This window comes from Aquila chrysaetos, chromosome 9, assembly GCF_900496995.4.
Source record: "Aquila chrysaetos chrysaetos chromosome 9, bAquChr1.4, whole genome shotgun sequence".
NCBI lineage: Eukaryota > Metazoa > Chordata > Aves > Accipitriformes > Accipitridae > Aquila > Aquila chrysaetos.
The window spans coordinates 2,733,436-2,750,069 of NC_044012.1; the positions used below are offsets into that span (position 1 = coordinate 2,733,436).

Here is a 16,634-nt window from a genome sequence, read left to right on the forward strand (position 1 = left end):
CAATGCCAAAGCTGCAAAATGCAGCACAGAGGGAGAAACTCAACCAGGCTGTGGGCGAAGGGAGCCAAGGGAGCCTCTGGTCTTCCTCCAGGGAAGCCCTCAAATCCCTTCGAGGAGCCACCAGCACAGCCCGGCCCTTTGGGAAGCGTTAGGGGCTCTTCCCTACAGCCAAGGGAAAAATGCTCAGAACCAGAGAATTTGGGGAGTTCAAGCAAAAAACTTCAGGTGAGGGAGGCGATGACAAGCGAGCAAAGCAGCTCTGTCCATTTAATTTCAGTTTCATTTTGATGCCTAAAAATAACAAGTCAAACCAAATTCTGAAGCAAAGCTCAACAGAACTGCAAGGAAAAGTCTTTTTTCCTTTCCTGACCCTTCACCCTGTTTGGGTTTTGGCTGAAACACTCTGGCAGTTTCACAAGTTTTGGTCACCTCAAGCAAAACAGACATTTGGCAAATGAACTTTCCAGGCCATTTTTTTTCCGCTGTTGGAGCCACAAAAGCCCGAAAGAGGCAGCGTAACTTTGAGCTCATGGTCGTCCTTTCCCCTGGTGATGGGCTGATGGACAGGGACAATCCATGACGTACCTCTGGCCATGCACCATTTTAACCAGCCAACACCCAACAGCAAAAACCCACCCTAGTTCAGAGCAAACTGCAAAAAAACACCTCATCCAGGGTCAATGATAAATTTGTTTAATTGAACTTAATATTTCAGTTCCAGCACAGTCTGAACTCAGGCCAACACACGGAGCTGAAATGGCCTCAGGAGCACGGACGGATGCTCTCCAGCTGTCAGAGGAGAGGTGGTTGATATCCAGCCTCGCCCTCCAGGACTTCTCCACCATCTCCAGCCTTGTGGGGTAGGAGACAGAACTCTTTTTCGGGTGATGTGACAGGGGTCTAAGGGATGTGTTAAAACGGCCCAGTGATGGAAAACTGTATTTTGACCACCAGGGCCCTAAGAGATGCTTGGAAAGAAAACACATCCATGTCTTGCTCCACACAGGTGGGAGGAGGCTGATTCCCTGCCTGGAGCGAGATGATGGTGATGGGCACCACTCTGCATATCTCTTGCCACATTCAGCCTCGCCAGGATGGACCTAGTGATAATGGAGAAGCTTCTCTCTGCTGTAAGGGGCAACCAGCCCCAAAGAGGCTGGTCAGAGACAGCCACATGCGGGACACAGCAGCAGCATCTCCATCCCCCCCTACCACATCCAGCTCCCACGTCTGCACACCAGCAACCCCCAGGAATGACGAGAAAATGCCAACCCAGAGGGAAAATGCCAACCAGAACAAAAATGCTCCCCAAGGAAAGCATGCCACAGACAGCACCCTCCTAACCCATCCTGGAAGGTGCCAAGTGGGGACAAGGACCTTGCTTGGCTGTGCCCCAAACCCAGGGTACCACCATCCCCCGGTGCAGCCGAGCCCTGCGCAGAGTTTGGTCGGACACAGACCTGCACAGAAATCTCTGCTGGAAACAGTACCCACCAAATCAGCCCTACTAAAAGCAACATCAGACGCTAAAATGCTGCAGAAATGCGTTCAGTGCCAGGCTGCTGTCACCGGTCTCCGCAGCTCTGGTCCCCGTGGGGAGGGATGGAGGGGGACAGGAGTGTTTGGGGAAATTTCTCGTTGGGGCTGACGCCGTCCCGCGGCACACGTCACCCGGTCCCCCGCACCCTCGGTGGGTGCAGGCAGGAGGGAGAGGGGCTGGGGGTGCCTCCGGGGCTGTTCTCAGCCCTGGGCGGCCAGGCAGGGGTGGGCAGACCCCCTCTGCGGTGCAAGTGCCGGCCACAGCCCCACGGACCGTGGAGGGGGAAAAAAAAAAAAAAATATCATCCCAGTTGCCACAGCAACGAGCAGCTCCTGCCTGCCTCAAACTTCAGAGCCCACCCAGAAGGAGCCTCTTTCCCCATCCCCACTGCCTGCATGGGTTTCTCCTCCCTGTCACCTGGGGGGTTTTGGGTACCCAGGAGCCCAAAAGCCAGCCTGCACCCCCAAATAGCCCACTTCTCATGAGGCTTCTCAAGATGGGGGGGCCATGCATGCAAGATGGGGTTTGCCCGCTCAGCCCCGCCGCCTGCCTGCACCCGGCTTTGATCATCAGCCGATGGGTGCTGCTTGTCCCAGCACATCCCGAGCATCCCATGGGATCTCCCGGATGGGATGCTGCCGCTGGGGACCTGCCCTTTCTGGTCCCCAAACGCTGACGTGCCCCAAGGCCAGCAGTCGGCCCTGGGTTTGTGGGTCTGCGCTGCCTCCAGGGCAGAGCCCGTGAAAATTTCCACTTAAGCAGCCAGCAGCACAACAGGGGAAGGGACTCAGAGCCCGGCTCTGCCAGGAGAGAATCTGGGCTTTTAATTATTTATGCTTCACCTCCGTGCTACGGTGATGAGAGACAGATCAGACAGAGAAGACACGGCCAGATAACGGAGAAGGCTGCAGTCTGTTTCCCGAGAGAGGCCATGTATACGACTTGGGTTAGCCAGAGGGCTACCAGCCCCTGCCCAAGTCTTGCCCCACGCCTTTCCCCTTGGAAAAGCGCCTCATTCCCGGCTGTCTCTGCCATTGCTTTCCTGGAGGGTTTGTTCCCAGGACCAAAGGGTTGGGGAAGAGCTGCCAGCTGCCACAGTTGTTTGAAGCTCTTCTTGTGTTGGATGGGGACCGGCCATGGCCGCCTGCCAGCGGGGGGGCTGTGGGACAGCCACCGTGACCGCTGTGTCCAGCTTTGAGCCCAGGAACCTACTGCTTCTCCGTAAGGGAGTCCGACCCCGAGGAACTGCCGTTCAGGGCAGCATCATCGAGCCATCGAGCCTCAAAGGATGCTTCGTGGTGGGGTGTCCACTGACCCAACCTTGTTTGGGACCGCCATCTCTGGCAGGTTTTGCTTTGGGGCTGGATACCAGACGTGTTTTAATTGAGCGGGATGAACTCAGCAAAGCTATATGGCCTGAGCCTGTGCTCCCTTCTACCGTCGAGGTCCATGAACAGGAGCCGGTGCTGCCGGCACAAAGCCCACCCATGTCCCAGTCTGCCTCCCACGTGGGCTGCTCCTGATGCCGAACCGGGAAAACCAACAGTCCCCAAATAACGTGCCATGTCCCCGGAGGGTGACACGCGGGGACGGGACGGGGCGGATTCAGGCTGCGGTTGCGGCGAGGCTCTGCTGTCCCAGCTGGCAGTGAGCAGGCAGCAAAGGGCTGCTGCTCGCCATTGAAAAGGAAAGGCGGAGGTGGGATAAAATTGAAAAGAAGGTCTCGCCGGACAGCGGGCTGAGCACCAGGCACAGCCACGTTGCTGCTGCGGTGGGATTTTAGGGTGCTCAGCACCCTGAAGAATTGGGACCTTTCTTAGTCACAACTTTAAAGGGATAATCGGTTGGATCCATGGGTTAAATCCCCCTGGGATTTTCAGGGGGGAAATTCACTTAGCAGGGTCTATGGTCAAATCCTTTAATTTCCTGGATTAGGAAGCCAGGACAGCTTGTCATTTGCCCTGCGTGGAGAAGGCAACAGAAACCTCATTGCTCAAGGTTTTTCAAACCAACTGCAAAAGCACTGAGGGACCAGGACCCCCCAGCCCAGCCACGGCCATGCCAGTCCCCCCAGCATCCCAATCTCTGGCCACGGGGAGAAGCGATGCTCATGAACACCAGCAAGGAAAATACTCAATATTTTTGCCCAGCTCTGCATTTTCATCTCGTTTGTGCTCCTGATACTGCTTTCGCCTCTCTCCAGGGAGGAAGGGGCTTCAGGGGGGGTACAAGAGCATGGGGGTGTTGGGGCTGTTGCTGCAGGGAACTGGTTGGGTGGGCGGCTGGGGTGGGAGCAGCGCAGCTGGAGGAACGCATGCCAGGAAACCCAAAACGGGAGCTGGGAGAGGAAAAAAAGCGCTCAGGCCTCTGAGCGTAGCTGTAGCGTAAGGGACCCCAAACCTTCCCCTCGGCTCTCTTTCGCTATCAAAGCTTCGGTGTGCAGCGTTGCCGGGGTGCAGCACCGGAGCAGGCAGGGACACGGTGCGGCAGGTCCCACCGACACGGCTGGAGGGTGTTTAGGGTGGCGGGACACGGCAGCGAGGGGCTGGGATGCTACAGTCAGCATCTCCCGCATCTAGCCCTTGGCGGGTTTGCGTGTACCCCCACCAGTCTCCTTGCAGCCCGCGGAGGGCGAGGATGAGGATGGAGGAGAGCGACGGGGCTGCGAGCCAGCCCGCCTGCCAGGCAGCTGCGCAGGCTGGGGGAGGATGTCTCCCTTCCCTCCTGAAGATCGCTGAGAAAAGCAACGCTGCAGTTTCTGCTCGTTGAATAGGAAAAGCAGCAGAAAGGAAAATCAGGGGCTGGCTTTTTCGTTGTTGTTGTTGTTGGCTTTTTCTTTTTTTTCCCCATCTGATGAAGGGCTGCTCCACCCGAAAGCTAGTGGGTGTCAGCGTGAAGAAGAGGCTTCGCCATCCTCTTCTTCAGCTCATTCCCTGTGCTGTGCAGGCAGGCAGGGCAGGCAGGAGATTATTGTGTTAGTGGGGGGATCTAACACGGCTCAGAGGGGCTGAAATCATCCTGCACCATCTCCCAAGAAGGGCTGATTCTGCAGCGGGGCCAGCCCCAGCAGGACAGCAGCACTGGCCGCTCAGCCCATGTGCTAAGCAGGTAAAAGGCTTGGATTAGAAACCAGGCAGATGATCTGGGCTGCGATGGGCTGCCATGCGATGCTGGCAAGGAGGAGGAGGAGGATGAGGCAGGCTCCCCTTCAGCCCCCACACTCTGTCCCCTGCCTCCTGCCCAGGTCTCCGGGGCAGCCCCTTCCCATGGAAGCAGCAGCTGCCAGGAGTGAATCACCCTCCCATCCTCACTGCCAGCCGGTGCCATCCCTACCCTTTTCCATCTGGTCCCGCTGCAAAAGCGACCGCGGAGCAGGCACTGGCACATCGTGCTCTGGGGCGCACCGGCACGGCTGTCACATCCCGGCTTTGCCACCGGGCATTTCGCTTCCTCCTGCATCGCAAGACCCTTCTCCCGCTTCACTCTACGGCAAAACCAGCCCCTCCAGCTGCGCTTTGCTGCGGGTCTGCCGCAACACAAACCGTGTCTGCCAGGACCGCGTGGATTTCTGAGATCCCCGAGGAGTGCGGGGAGGAGGGCAGAGCCGGCTGGGACCACGGCGAATCCAACGGGCTGTGAATCTCCGCTCTGCCCATGTTATTTCATCACGACCTAGCAACGTTGGAAATGATTATACGAATGCATGTCGCACACCTGGGCCACGGAGCCGGGGTGGTTTAGCTCATATTCGGCTCAGCGGAGAGGGAAGGCGGTGGGAGCTGCCGAGTCGGGAGGAGCAGCCGTGGTTGAGGGATGGGAGAGCCATGAAAGGACAGGGGCTAGCGAAACCCACGCTGAGCTGCTCTCCTAGCAGCTAAAAAAGACCCTGCTGAGGTTTTCCCGGTTGGATTACTTTGTAAAGCACCATTCCTATGAAAGGCACTTAATTTTCCAGCCTGTTCAGGTCTGTGCACCTCTGCACCGCAGCGGGGTGGCAGTCGGGGACACGCAGAGCTGGCCCTGCGCGAGCGTGCTGGCTAGTCCTGACTTTTGACACGGACGCAAAAGGGCTTAACGCTGCAAATCCTGTCTGAGCAGGAAGTTATTAAATTGGCATTGCGGGAGGACTTAAACAGTCACGGTGCAGAGAGCAGGTCCCGCAAGAGCCGGCAATGGGTAGGGATGCGATGCAGTGGGATGCCATCCGGGGATGTGTCGTTCCTCGCGTGTCCTGGACTAGAGGTGGAAATTGCGCTTGCCGTGAGTCAGAGGTGCCCGTGTCATCCCGGTTGACGGTGACACACGAACGGGGAGGAATAACAGCTGATCCTAATCTCTGCCGCCGTGGTATCGCCTGACCCCTGTCAACACGCCGGAGCCTGTGCACGGGCAGGAGGAAGGGAGGGAGGTGGCAGAGGGAAGGAGCTGGCGGGAAGGAAAGTCGGCGTGCCTTGCCGCAGCTCAGCTCAGCGCTCTGTCAATGGTAAAGCCTGTTGGAAGCTGCCAGCCCTGGGCTTTGCTCCTCTCTGCATTGCACAGGGGCTGTCTGAGGGCAGAGAGGGCAGGAAGGAAAAAGAAAATGCTGCCGTAAAGAGAATCACCTTCCGCTCCAGCCGATCTCAGCCTTTGAGTCACCTCCATCCATCCCCTCTGTGTTTTTCTCCCCGTCTCTTTGCACGCCTCAAGGAAGGGATGGAGAGACTGGGAAGGGATGGAGGGCGCACGGTCTCCCTGCACGAGACCCAGCAGGTACTGGGTGATGCTGTCAGTGACCCCATCAGTCCCCAGGTAATGGGCAGAGGTGACTCCTGCGCAGCCCAAGCTCCGGCTGGCTTGCATGGCCTCAGCGGGGAAAGGGGCAGCGCTTCTCCCAGGGGCCAGAAGTAGAGGAACCTTTTCTGGACCCAGAGATGCCCAAAGAGGGGCTGGACGAGGCAGCGGGAGACCCCGACACGCTTGATCCGATCCCTGAAACAATTCCTCAGCCCCATCCCCGCAGCCACTTCAGCTGTGACCCATTTCGGCTCCACTCCGCTGCCGGCTCGTCCCTGCCATCCCAACCCAAGGAAGGGGATACAAAACCCTTTCGGGGCCACAGCGTTCCCCCTAACCCACATCCCTCCTCCTCCCCAGTCTCCATCCGCAGCGAAAGCCCCGCCGGCAGCACGAGGCGGGGATTAGGGCGAGACTAATGCGGGAGCCCCGCAGCCACCTCCCCCAGGCATCAGAAAAGCCGGCAGAAACCTTAAATCAAATGCAGCTAAGTACAATTGCAAAGCTGCAGGCGCAGGCCTGAGAGAGCATTAAGCAGCATTATTATGGCTCGGCGTACCGCCGGTAGTGACATTACCGCAACTTAAAATGTTTGGGATCAGAACTGCAGAATCTATTCTTTTCTGTGGGTTTTGCCTGGGCTGCATTTCCATTTTTCTGAAGAAAATACCTGTTTGGCTCAAACAACCTTCTGCACTTTACTGTTCAGCTCTCCAGGGCTTTTCTTGCCTTCCTGCTCCCCATTGTACGTCAAACGCGGATGGATGCTTCGCCCTCACTGCAGCATCCTGAAGGAGCATCCATGCTGAGTCCGGACATTTTCCTTTACCCGTCCTCGCTGCCAGGTCGTCTTTATTCGCTTCCTTTTTCTTTTTTTCTCCAGTTTCCCTTTCTGAAGTTGAGTGACACTGTGCTAATTTGTAGCCCGACTCCTCCTGAGACTATTGAGCTTAATTATATTTTTCTCATCGTTGGTGAATGGCTTGGCTATAATTATGCCTGGATGTGCATTACTTAGGACTAACCTGAGAGCAGCATCCCCTCCGGGGTGCTAGGGATCAGCTGCTCCGATGAGCTGTTATTTAAGGTGCTGAACAACGGGGCCCCATGAAGCTTGCGCTGGAGAGGAGCTGAGTGCTTGCCAAATGCCGCCCGTCTCTGGGACTCACATCCCTAGCACCGGTGACGGCCCTTTCTCTCATAACTAGTCCAGCCGCTAATTACAAAACCTTGAACTGTGGTAGCAGAAGGAAATCCTGGAGAGAATTAGGGTCTGTCTGCCTTGCATTAAAGCTACCATCATCTGTCGCAGAGAGCTGGAGTCGGTCCTGAGTTCCCCCCAGTGCTCCACGTGCATCTATCTGCCACGGCCAGCGGCTGTGCTGAAAGCCAAGAGGTGAGGATGAGCTTTCCGGCCCACCTCTCTTGCCTGGATATTATATTTTAGTTGACCATGACACACCAGTGCCTATGGACAATTCACTTTAGGTCTGAACATTATCACTAATGAGACAGGAGCCAGTGTCTCCAGTGCATCCTTCATCCTTCCAGGGTAGCAGCAGAAAGAATGATGGCTCTTGGCTGTTATGAGAGGGGAATGAAGCACCCCATAGCACAAAGTGGACACCCTGCACCTTCATTTTAAATAGACTGAAAAAGGGCTCCCTCTGAAAACCAATAGTTGATATCAACGGTAGTTTTTCAGACCTGATTTGTAGCCCTTCTCACCCATTGACTCTACACAAACTATTTCAGTGAGCAGGAGATATAAGAGGAAAGAAAGTGTTATTTCATTTTAATTGCACCGAAGAAAATTTAGGAGAATCATCTACCGAACCTAAAAACTATTCCTTAAATGAGCTTACTTTTCTGTGTCACAGATAACATTGTACTTTGTTCAGACTAAAACAACTTTAAGAATGCAATTTACTTGTCTTCAGTACACTATGTTTTTAGCCTACTTTCCTCAGGAAATGGGGCTTACTTATGTGATTGTGCTGTTTATATATCTATATGCCATCACTCCCACACTAATAACTTTTGAACGTGTTGGCCAATTCCAACCAAATCTGACAGAGTGGTAGAGTTTTCAAAAATACTGAATTCTTACAAATTTAATGAAATACGTGGGTGGGCACATATTTTCCCCCACCAAGGGAAAGGCTGCAGAGTGAACTCAGCCATATTATTAGACAGAAGAGAATACACACACACACACACACACACACACACACACACACACACACACACACGCACATACACAGACACACACCAGTGCTGTTATAAAATCCCCAGGTGCTGGTAAGCCAGAGCTCACGTTGGTATTAGACGGGGGATATTGCACCCCTGAGCCCCAAAGCCACCGAAACGAGCATCAGGATTCCTCCGCCAATGCGCCCACTGCCTATTTTGTGCATTTCTTTCTGTTTGGACGATGCAATTTGGTGTGGGCACTGCAGGGGAGTGTTTATCCATTTAGAAGCTTTAAAATTAATGGGACTAATTGTATGAAAGCCTTTCTAGGTGGTTCCAGGTTTGTAAAACCTTGCTCTCTTCTGGTTCTGCATGCTGAGAGACTTTCCCTGCAAAAACCCTCGCAAAGGGGAAGAGCTCGAGCCGAAGGATCGCACGTTTCAGACAAAGCAACTCTCCCTGCTTGCATGCCGAGGTCCTTGGGCCTCTCCTGCGTGCAGCCGAATTGCAAACCCAAGACACCCTCCAAGACCTTGGGGCTGAGCCTGTACGCCCACCTAATCCCACCCGCCCCGCGTCTCCAGCAAAGCCTAAATCCTGCGATCCCGCCCGGCTGTAGCCGAATGGTTTGACTCTTTGTTGCTAGGTTTTGGGGCCTCAGCATAAGCCATTAACACAGGCAGCAAAAATTCCCGGGACGGATGACATTCGCGGTTGGTACTCCAGCACTAATGCAGAGCGCTCGTCACGTTGGAGTCTGCCCGTCCCCGGCTCGCGCAGCGAGAGATGGGCTGCGCGGCAGATCAATAAAGGGCTTTTCAACACGCCAGCAGCCCTCGTGCACCGGAGGCGATGGCTGTGCCATAAAAAGAGCAAAGCCCTGGGTTCCCGGCGCTTGCTTTCTTCCACATGTGTCTAGTCAAGAACAGACTAGTTAAGACCGAGCGCAAACGGTGGAGGGAGCTGGGCTGCGGGATGGAGATGTCAGGTTGCTCACGGAGCGTTTTCTGGTGGGACCAGGTTCAGTCTCTGACGGAGCATCCTCGAAGCGGTGCGCTCCCATTCATTTATTTCTTTGCGTCTTCACTGATGATTAAAGGGGTCCTCTGGGTGGTTCCCAAATCCCACAGCTTTTCTCCTCCTCCCTGCACATGCGTGATCATGGGCTGCATCCTCCCTCCCAGCACTGCTGCTGCTCCCCAGCAGAGCTCAGGACCACATTACCCCAGCTGGTACATGATTTGATTTTTTCCTTCTCCTCTCTCATAATTAGAAGGTGGAACACTACATGCCAAGAGCTCATTAAGCATTTCCAACATGGCAAGGGGCGGGGGGGGGGGGGACGGGATCACATCTCTTCCAGCTCCCACTCTCGTGGCTTTCCAGGACCATTACCACCTGGGGACGGAGGATGCTCAGGTTCTCAGACCCGGCATCCCACGGCAGACTAGAGCTCCACATTTCCAGGATTCGGGCCTTTGTATAGAGGCATTCACATCCCCAGATCACAGGGAAAGATCTGGTCTTTCCGCTGCTCTGCAGTCTGTTTCCTACCTGGCAATCTAGTGGGATTTTTTTTTTTTTTTCCCAAAGCTTTGACAACAATTTGGTACAACATCAGCTCGAAAGCATCATCAAGCCCAAATATGCTCCCAAAGCAGGCCTGGGAGTCTCATTCATATTGCAGATAAGTCATCGGCAGACATGCTGATAAAGATTTCAAGTGTGACTCTGCATACAAATGATCCAGACCCAACAATTAATCCAGCACAGGCGACTGAGGAGGTACCTGGGTTTTTCCCCTGTCCCCAGACCTTTTTCCCCAGCTTGGCTGCTATATACCACTTGCTCAGAAACCAGAAAGGAATGTCCACGCTCTATTAAACCAACCCTAAAAAGTGATACAAAGAACCCTGACTTCGGCAGAGGAGCCTTTCCTCCTCGGCTCACCTCTCGTCTGGGTGCTCGCTGCAAGTCACGAAGCTCCAGGCTCATTTTGGGAGCCAGCCTGAAGGCGCTTGAGTTGGCCCTGCTTTGAGCTGGGAGATGGACCCTATTTCAACCTAAATTAGACATGACGCCTTTCTCCCCCTCCCTCCTGCTGGTTTTCAGCCGGATCAGGTCCCTGTTCTGAACCACTGAGCAGTTCCATGACAGCTACAGAAAGCCCAGGGAATGGGGGCTTCTTGGGGCTTGTAGGGATTATTTGGGCACCCAGATCTGCTGCTTTCTAGAATAGCCTTAGCGAAGGCAAACCCTCCCCAAGCATCAGCTGCAGCCAGTGATTTGACGGCTTTTCCACTCAAAACCTCTTTTGGGAACAGAAATAGCTGGGAATCCTCCCAGCACAGGCCAACCCTGGGATGGTTCATCTTGGCTATGTCAGACAGAGGATACAGCCAAACAGCACCTCAGGAGCTATTCTGCTAAGGGTATCATCCTACTTATTAAAGAGGCTAGGGAGAAAAGGAGGAAGATAACCCAGGGATAACCTCCTAAGTGACAGCTATCAGCCTGTGAGCCCCACACCGTGACCCACAAGTGCAGTCCCACCACGATGCAACCCCCCCTGCACAGGCTGCAGCGAACGCACCGCTCTGGGTGACCCTGCACGGCCTTGCCGGCTGGTTCGGGAAGGTTGTGCATCCACAGCCCGCTCGGAGTTAGCACAGGGACAATACGGCTTGGATCCAGCCCATTTTGAACACCACCCATGAGGCTTGGGCAAGCCAGCGGCTTGACTTTCCAGGATGCTGCCCGCTCCCGCTTTGGGGTCCAGATAGCACCGACCGCTGCCTGCACCAGCAGATGCCCACCACAACGCTTGCCTGCCTCCAGCAGCTTCCCTAAAATACCCCCCCCAGAAGCAGCCATGACCGCAAAAAGTCTTATCCCACTTCTCCCACCAAACCGCAGCCGTCAGGACGAGACCCGTGCCGAGACGCCGTGTCGGGACGGGGACCACCTTACCTGGACGCCGCGATCTCCGCTTTCTGCTTGGCGATGGTGGCTGCCCGCTCGGCCGCCTCGACGGCCCGATCCACCTTCTCACGGATCTTGCTGGCCCGCAGCGGGATGAGATTCTTCCTCTTGCCGCTGACCAGGATGTTCTGCTTGTACTTGCCCTCCTCCTTGGTGCCGTCAGGGAACGTCATGCAGCCGTAGCCGTGGCGCTTGTTGTTGGCCCATTCTCCCTCGTACTTCAGCCCGTCCGAGCGTTGGCTCACCCCGAAACCCGACCGCTTGTCGTTCTTCCACTCGCCAACGTAGATCTCGGTGGTGGTGGCGTCGATGTCGTCTTCGATGACGGAGAGCTCGGCTTCGCCCTCGCCCAGGCTGATGGTGGAGTTGATGTCGCTGGCGGTGGAGCTGACCGTGCTCATCCCGGCTTCGCTCCGGAAAGAGCTCTGCTTGCTCCGCTGGCTGGCCAAGGAGCTCTTGGACTCGGACTTACGGAGCTTGAGCCCGCTCAGCAGCGACCGCCGGAAGATGCCCTTCTTCTTGCTCTTGAGGATCTCGGCATCGCTGTGGGCCATGAGGACGAAGCCACCCCGGGAGACGGCAGGGCTGCCGGCCACCGCCGGCGAGGAGTCAGGGTGCAGCGCCGTGCCGTTGGTGTGCTCGCTGCGCAGGGAGTTGATGGACGTCCTCAGGGGTGACCTGATAACCGCAGCCATGCCGTAGGGAACGCTCTGCCGGACGCCGTAACCCTGGCGCATCCCTCCGACCCACTGGCCCTGGTATGTCCCTGGGAAGAGGAGACAAAAGCAAAGAGGGGTTTCATGGCATGGCATCCCGTGGACCACTAACTGCATCAAACTGCTTTACAAGCCCTTCGTTAGCGGGGACAGCAAAATGCAGCTCTGGATCCCAGTCCCATCTCCGTGACAAGGATTGTAATGTCACGTTGTGGGAGGAAAAAAATAACATCTTGGTTGGATTGCAGGCACGCACGCCAGCTGCAGCGCAGAAATATCAGAAACCAGCCAAGGCATCACTGAGCACGGAGCGACGCTTCGAGGAACTGCCCCTTAGATCAGCCCCTAATTTGAAAGGGAAGGGAGCAGGGAGACGGGGTAGGGGAATCGTTATCCAGGAGCAGACTCCGATCCCTCCATGCTGCCGGCAGTGATCAAAGCGCATGGTATATTACAATGCATTTATTTATATACACAGCGCCTTTCATCCGGCGTGTAGCGGAAGGGAGAGGCTCTATAGAAATAAAGGCCTCATGGGGAGAGATCCATTTGGTTATTCTCCTTGGAAATGTGCCCCTGTTTGAACTCCTACATTTGCGTGGGCATTTACTGGAGTTGCTTAACTGGTCATTAGCGGGATGAAATGCACACGGGACCTCGCTGCAGCCCTGGGAATGGAGGCACAAGAAACCCATCCAGCCCGGGAAACACAACCGGAGCATAACGCCTGCCCTGTGCACCGACACGCGTGGTGATAATCTGCCCGGGGTTTATAATCCCTTCCCCTCCTGGAGCTCGGCGATTGGCACGCTTTCTCGTTTTATCCCAGCCGGTTGAACTGCAGGGCTTGTTTTTATTCTTAGGTCGGCTTAATCTTTTCTGGACTAGCTTGAGATGCAGTGATTCACTGCCCGCCTAAGCCCTCGCGGGGCGGATTGATGAGCCCGAGGACGGCTCCTCGCCTGGCACTGGTGCTACTGGGATGCTGTGGCCGGTTCCAGCCTGGGGCTGCCCTGCTGCCTCCCATCCCCGGCCGGCGATGCAAAGAGCAGGGCCCCATGCCGGGATGGCCGCAGGCAACACCTTGCAGCATCGGGGCCTCCCTTCGCACCAGCCCCGCTCCCTCTCGCCAAAGGAGTCTTAAAATAGACTTGCTGAAACAGTGAACCCGGTGAGAATCAAACCGAAACGGCCCCGATGAAAACAGCCTGGATGATTACTGCCGGCTCAGTCTGAGAGAGGCTTTCCATCCCCTCTCTGCACAAGATGCTCTTTGCCCTTAGCGATCAGGCCACGATTCACAGACATGAGCAACCCGTCGGGTCCACCTGAGCCGGCTCTTTTGGCTGCAAAAATATTGTTCCTTGAGACCTATCCGCCTTGCTGCAGCGTGTTCCCTCCTAACATTTTCCAACATCCCAGTGGAAGGGATTATTAAAACGGGCTGTGCTGGCCATCCTCAGCCCAGATGAACTCTACTGTCACTACAAGGAGCAATCCCAACCCTAGGCTATGCATCCTTTTGCTCTGTTTCATTCCTCATCCCGATCCTACCCCCAGGGCTCCCTTCGGGGTTTCCACTGCCCGCTCCCTGGGGCTCAGCAGTAGCTCTGGAGATGGGTACAGGCTGGAGCGGCTCACGCTGAGCACGGGAACTGTTTCCCAAGAGCATGAAACCAGCACCCAGGCACATTTTGGGGTACATTTTGGGGTGCATCATCTGTTTTATCTAACAGCTCCCAGCACTTTGCACAAACCCCCTGGGGCTCAGGCATCCTCCTCGGTGCTCCGATGCAAGCAATCCCCCAAGGTGCTACGTTATCTGGGTGACAGCCTTGTGCACCCCAAAAAAATGCCAGCCCCAAACTAGGGGACCCCACAAAGACTGCCTCAGAGAAGGGACATGGAGAGGCAGGGCCAGGCAGGCAGGATTTACCAAGGTTTTATAGGATTAGGACCGGGGAGGGAGGCAGAGAACCGGGATTATGGCAGGCACCGGCAGGGCAAAGCGAGGAGGTGGTGGCAGCGCTGGCACAGAAAAGGATGGGGGACAACCAGCAAGACGGTGGGCAAACAGCTCGGAGGAGACATCAGACATGTCCTCTGGTTGGGTTTGAGCAGTGAGCCTGGCTTGCCCCGCTGCAGCCCACTTTGGTGTCCCCAAGCACAGGCAAGAACCGATGCCGTGCACCCACAGCTCTCCCCGTGCCCAGTGGTACCCTGGAATGGTGCCTGTGGCAGCAGAGAGCCCACCAAGCCGTCCGTCCATCCCCTGCAGACCTGGCACCGTCTCGCTCCCCTTTCTGGTTCCTTCCCAGAGCATCTCAGCAGGACAACCTTCTGGGGGTGATGGGCAGCAGCTAGGTGAGAGAGATTTCACCCAGCACCCCTGCAAAGGGAGCCCCCAGGACGGCTTGGGATGTCCTCGCACCATGCTCAGCCTCCTGTTTCCCCTAGAGATGGATTCAGTGGGTTTCAGAGAAAGATGTCAGTGCGGGCAAGGGGACGGGGAGAAAAGGTCCTGCATGAGATCCGTCAGAGCTGCCCTGCGCAAGTCCTGGACTCCCTTTCCCTTAGCTGAACCCCTTGACTCAGTCCCTGGCCCCAGGCAGGTCCCTTGACCTCTCTGTCCCCTAGCAAATCTGCAGCTGGGAAAAAAAAAAAAAAAAAGCGGATTAAACTGAAGCACCGTAAAGCAAGCTCGGCCCTTTGCTGAAAACCAGAGGCAGCGGCAAAAAGCAGAACAAAGCGCTCTCGGAGCAGGCGTGACAGCGCATCTCAGCTGGAGCAGAGGTGGCAAATTGGTCACAGCAGGTTACAGCTGCAACCAGCGCCTGTGCGTATCTCCAGCAAGGCAGAGGTGCCTGGGAAGCTGTCATCTTTGCGTGGCCTTAAAACCTACTCCTAGAATTGCCAGGCTGCCAGGAGCAATCGCTGCATCTCCTCGGCAAGGCTGATTTTTCTAGGCAGAGGATACGAGGACTTGAGGAGCCATCCCAGCCTGTTTCTCCCCTTCCAGCATCATGGAGCGACTCCCAGCAGAGCGCAAAACCCAAACCCCAAATCTGTTTTCACGAGTGTCGTTGCTTTCCTGATTGCTTCCCTGCTGGAGGCAGCAGCATGGATTGCCTCTGGGGATTGCCTAGGAGGGCACGGTCACCTCCCTGATGGCCACCGAGACATCTGGCCACCTTCATGGCCACCAGGAGATCAAAAAACTTCCTTCCAGGGACCTGAGTTCACCCATCCTTCCTCACCCAAACAGCACTCCTTCCTTCATCTGACTTCATTATGTTTTAAACCCCTAAATATCCCAGGATTTGGCCATGAACGCTGGAAGGTCTCAGAGCCATCTGATCTGCATTGCTAAGCACTGTCACCTCCTCCCCTTGCACTGCTCAGCTTAACCTCTGCCCCCTAACATTTTCAGATATATGCACAAAGCTTAATCTCACAAGGAGCCGGGAGACTCTTTCTCCCTGCAGAGGAAACAGGATTTTATGATTTTCCACTTTACGTGCCAGGATGACCCGGCTATAGCTGTTTCAGAGCTAGGGAGCTGAAAAGGGAGCGTGCAACGGGAAGGCCGTGCAGTGGGGACCGTAGGATGGGGCTGGGTGTAATGGGACAAGCACGTCTGATGCAAAAGTTCCCCAGACTGATCTGCTGAACGGAGGTCCTCAAGGACTTCAGTGCAAATGTAGGGAGCTGAGCGGCTCCCAGGGTCGGGGCAGAAGAGCAGATGCCCTCTTTAACCGTGTGCAAGAGGGGATCATGCCTCCGTTGGGATGGGAAGCAGGGAACAAGCCAACTCTACCTCAATCCTGGCTACAAGCTGATTGCATTGCCTAAGCCGGGGCCCTATGGAAAAGAGGCAAAGCCACCGGGATGGAGGAGAATTCCTGGGGAGGGAAATGTGCCAACCTCTTCCCCCCAGCCATGCAGGTCACTCTTATGGATGCCTCCAAGATGCCCCAAATATCTATCCCATGTCTGTGTGGCCCCATAGCACTGGGCAAAAAGGACAAAGAGCAGCCAAGAAAGTCTTGGACACGGAAACAAAATCCTCCTGAGCTAGGTCATTTGTGACTTACTACTGTAATACAACCGAAGCAGCAGCCATTTCTGCATTGTAGCTCTTTCCTTACTATCAATATTTGCAAAATGCTTCCTGAAGCATTAATTGTGTGAGATTAATGGAGTGATTGCATCGGGGAAAATGCAGCATCCATTACGCGGTCAGGGCAGCATCGTGCAGGCAGCTGCGGGCAGCCGAGCTGTACGGCCAGGGGTAGGGCTGGGTGGAAGTCGTGGACAAGAGCGGACGCATGATAGGAGAGCACTGGACAGCCAAGCCAAGAAATCTCAGCCACCACCACAATCCGGCTGAAAAGAGGGCCTGATCTTGCCCTGGGAATGGGAATTTTGCA

At 55.5% G+C, this 16,634-nt stretch overlaps 1 protein-coding gene across 1 annotated transcript in view; it reads right to left on the minus strand.

Annotated features, from left to right (window-relative positions):
• The window catches only part of JPH3 (junctophilin 3), a 59,254-nt gene that overhangs the window by 29,252 nt on the left and 13,368 nt on the right, over nucleotides 1–16,634 (minus strand). The window contains exon 3 of the mRNA XM_030023895.2: nucleotides 11,477–12,254. Within this exon, the coding sequence (XP_029879755.1) occupies nucleotides 11,477–12,254 (778 nt within the window). The remainder of the gene's footprint in view (nucleotides 1–11,476; nucleotides 12,255–16,634) is intronic.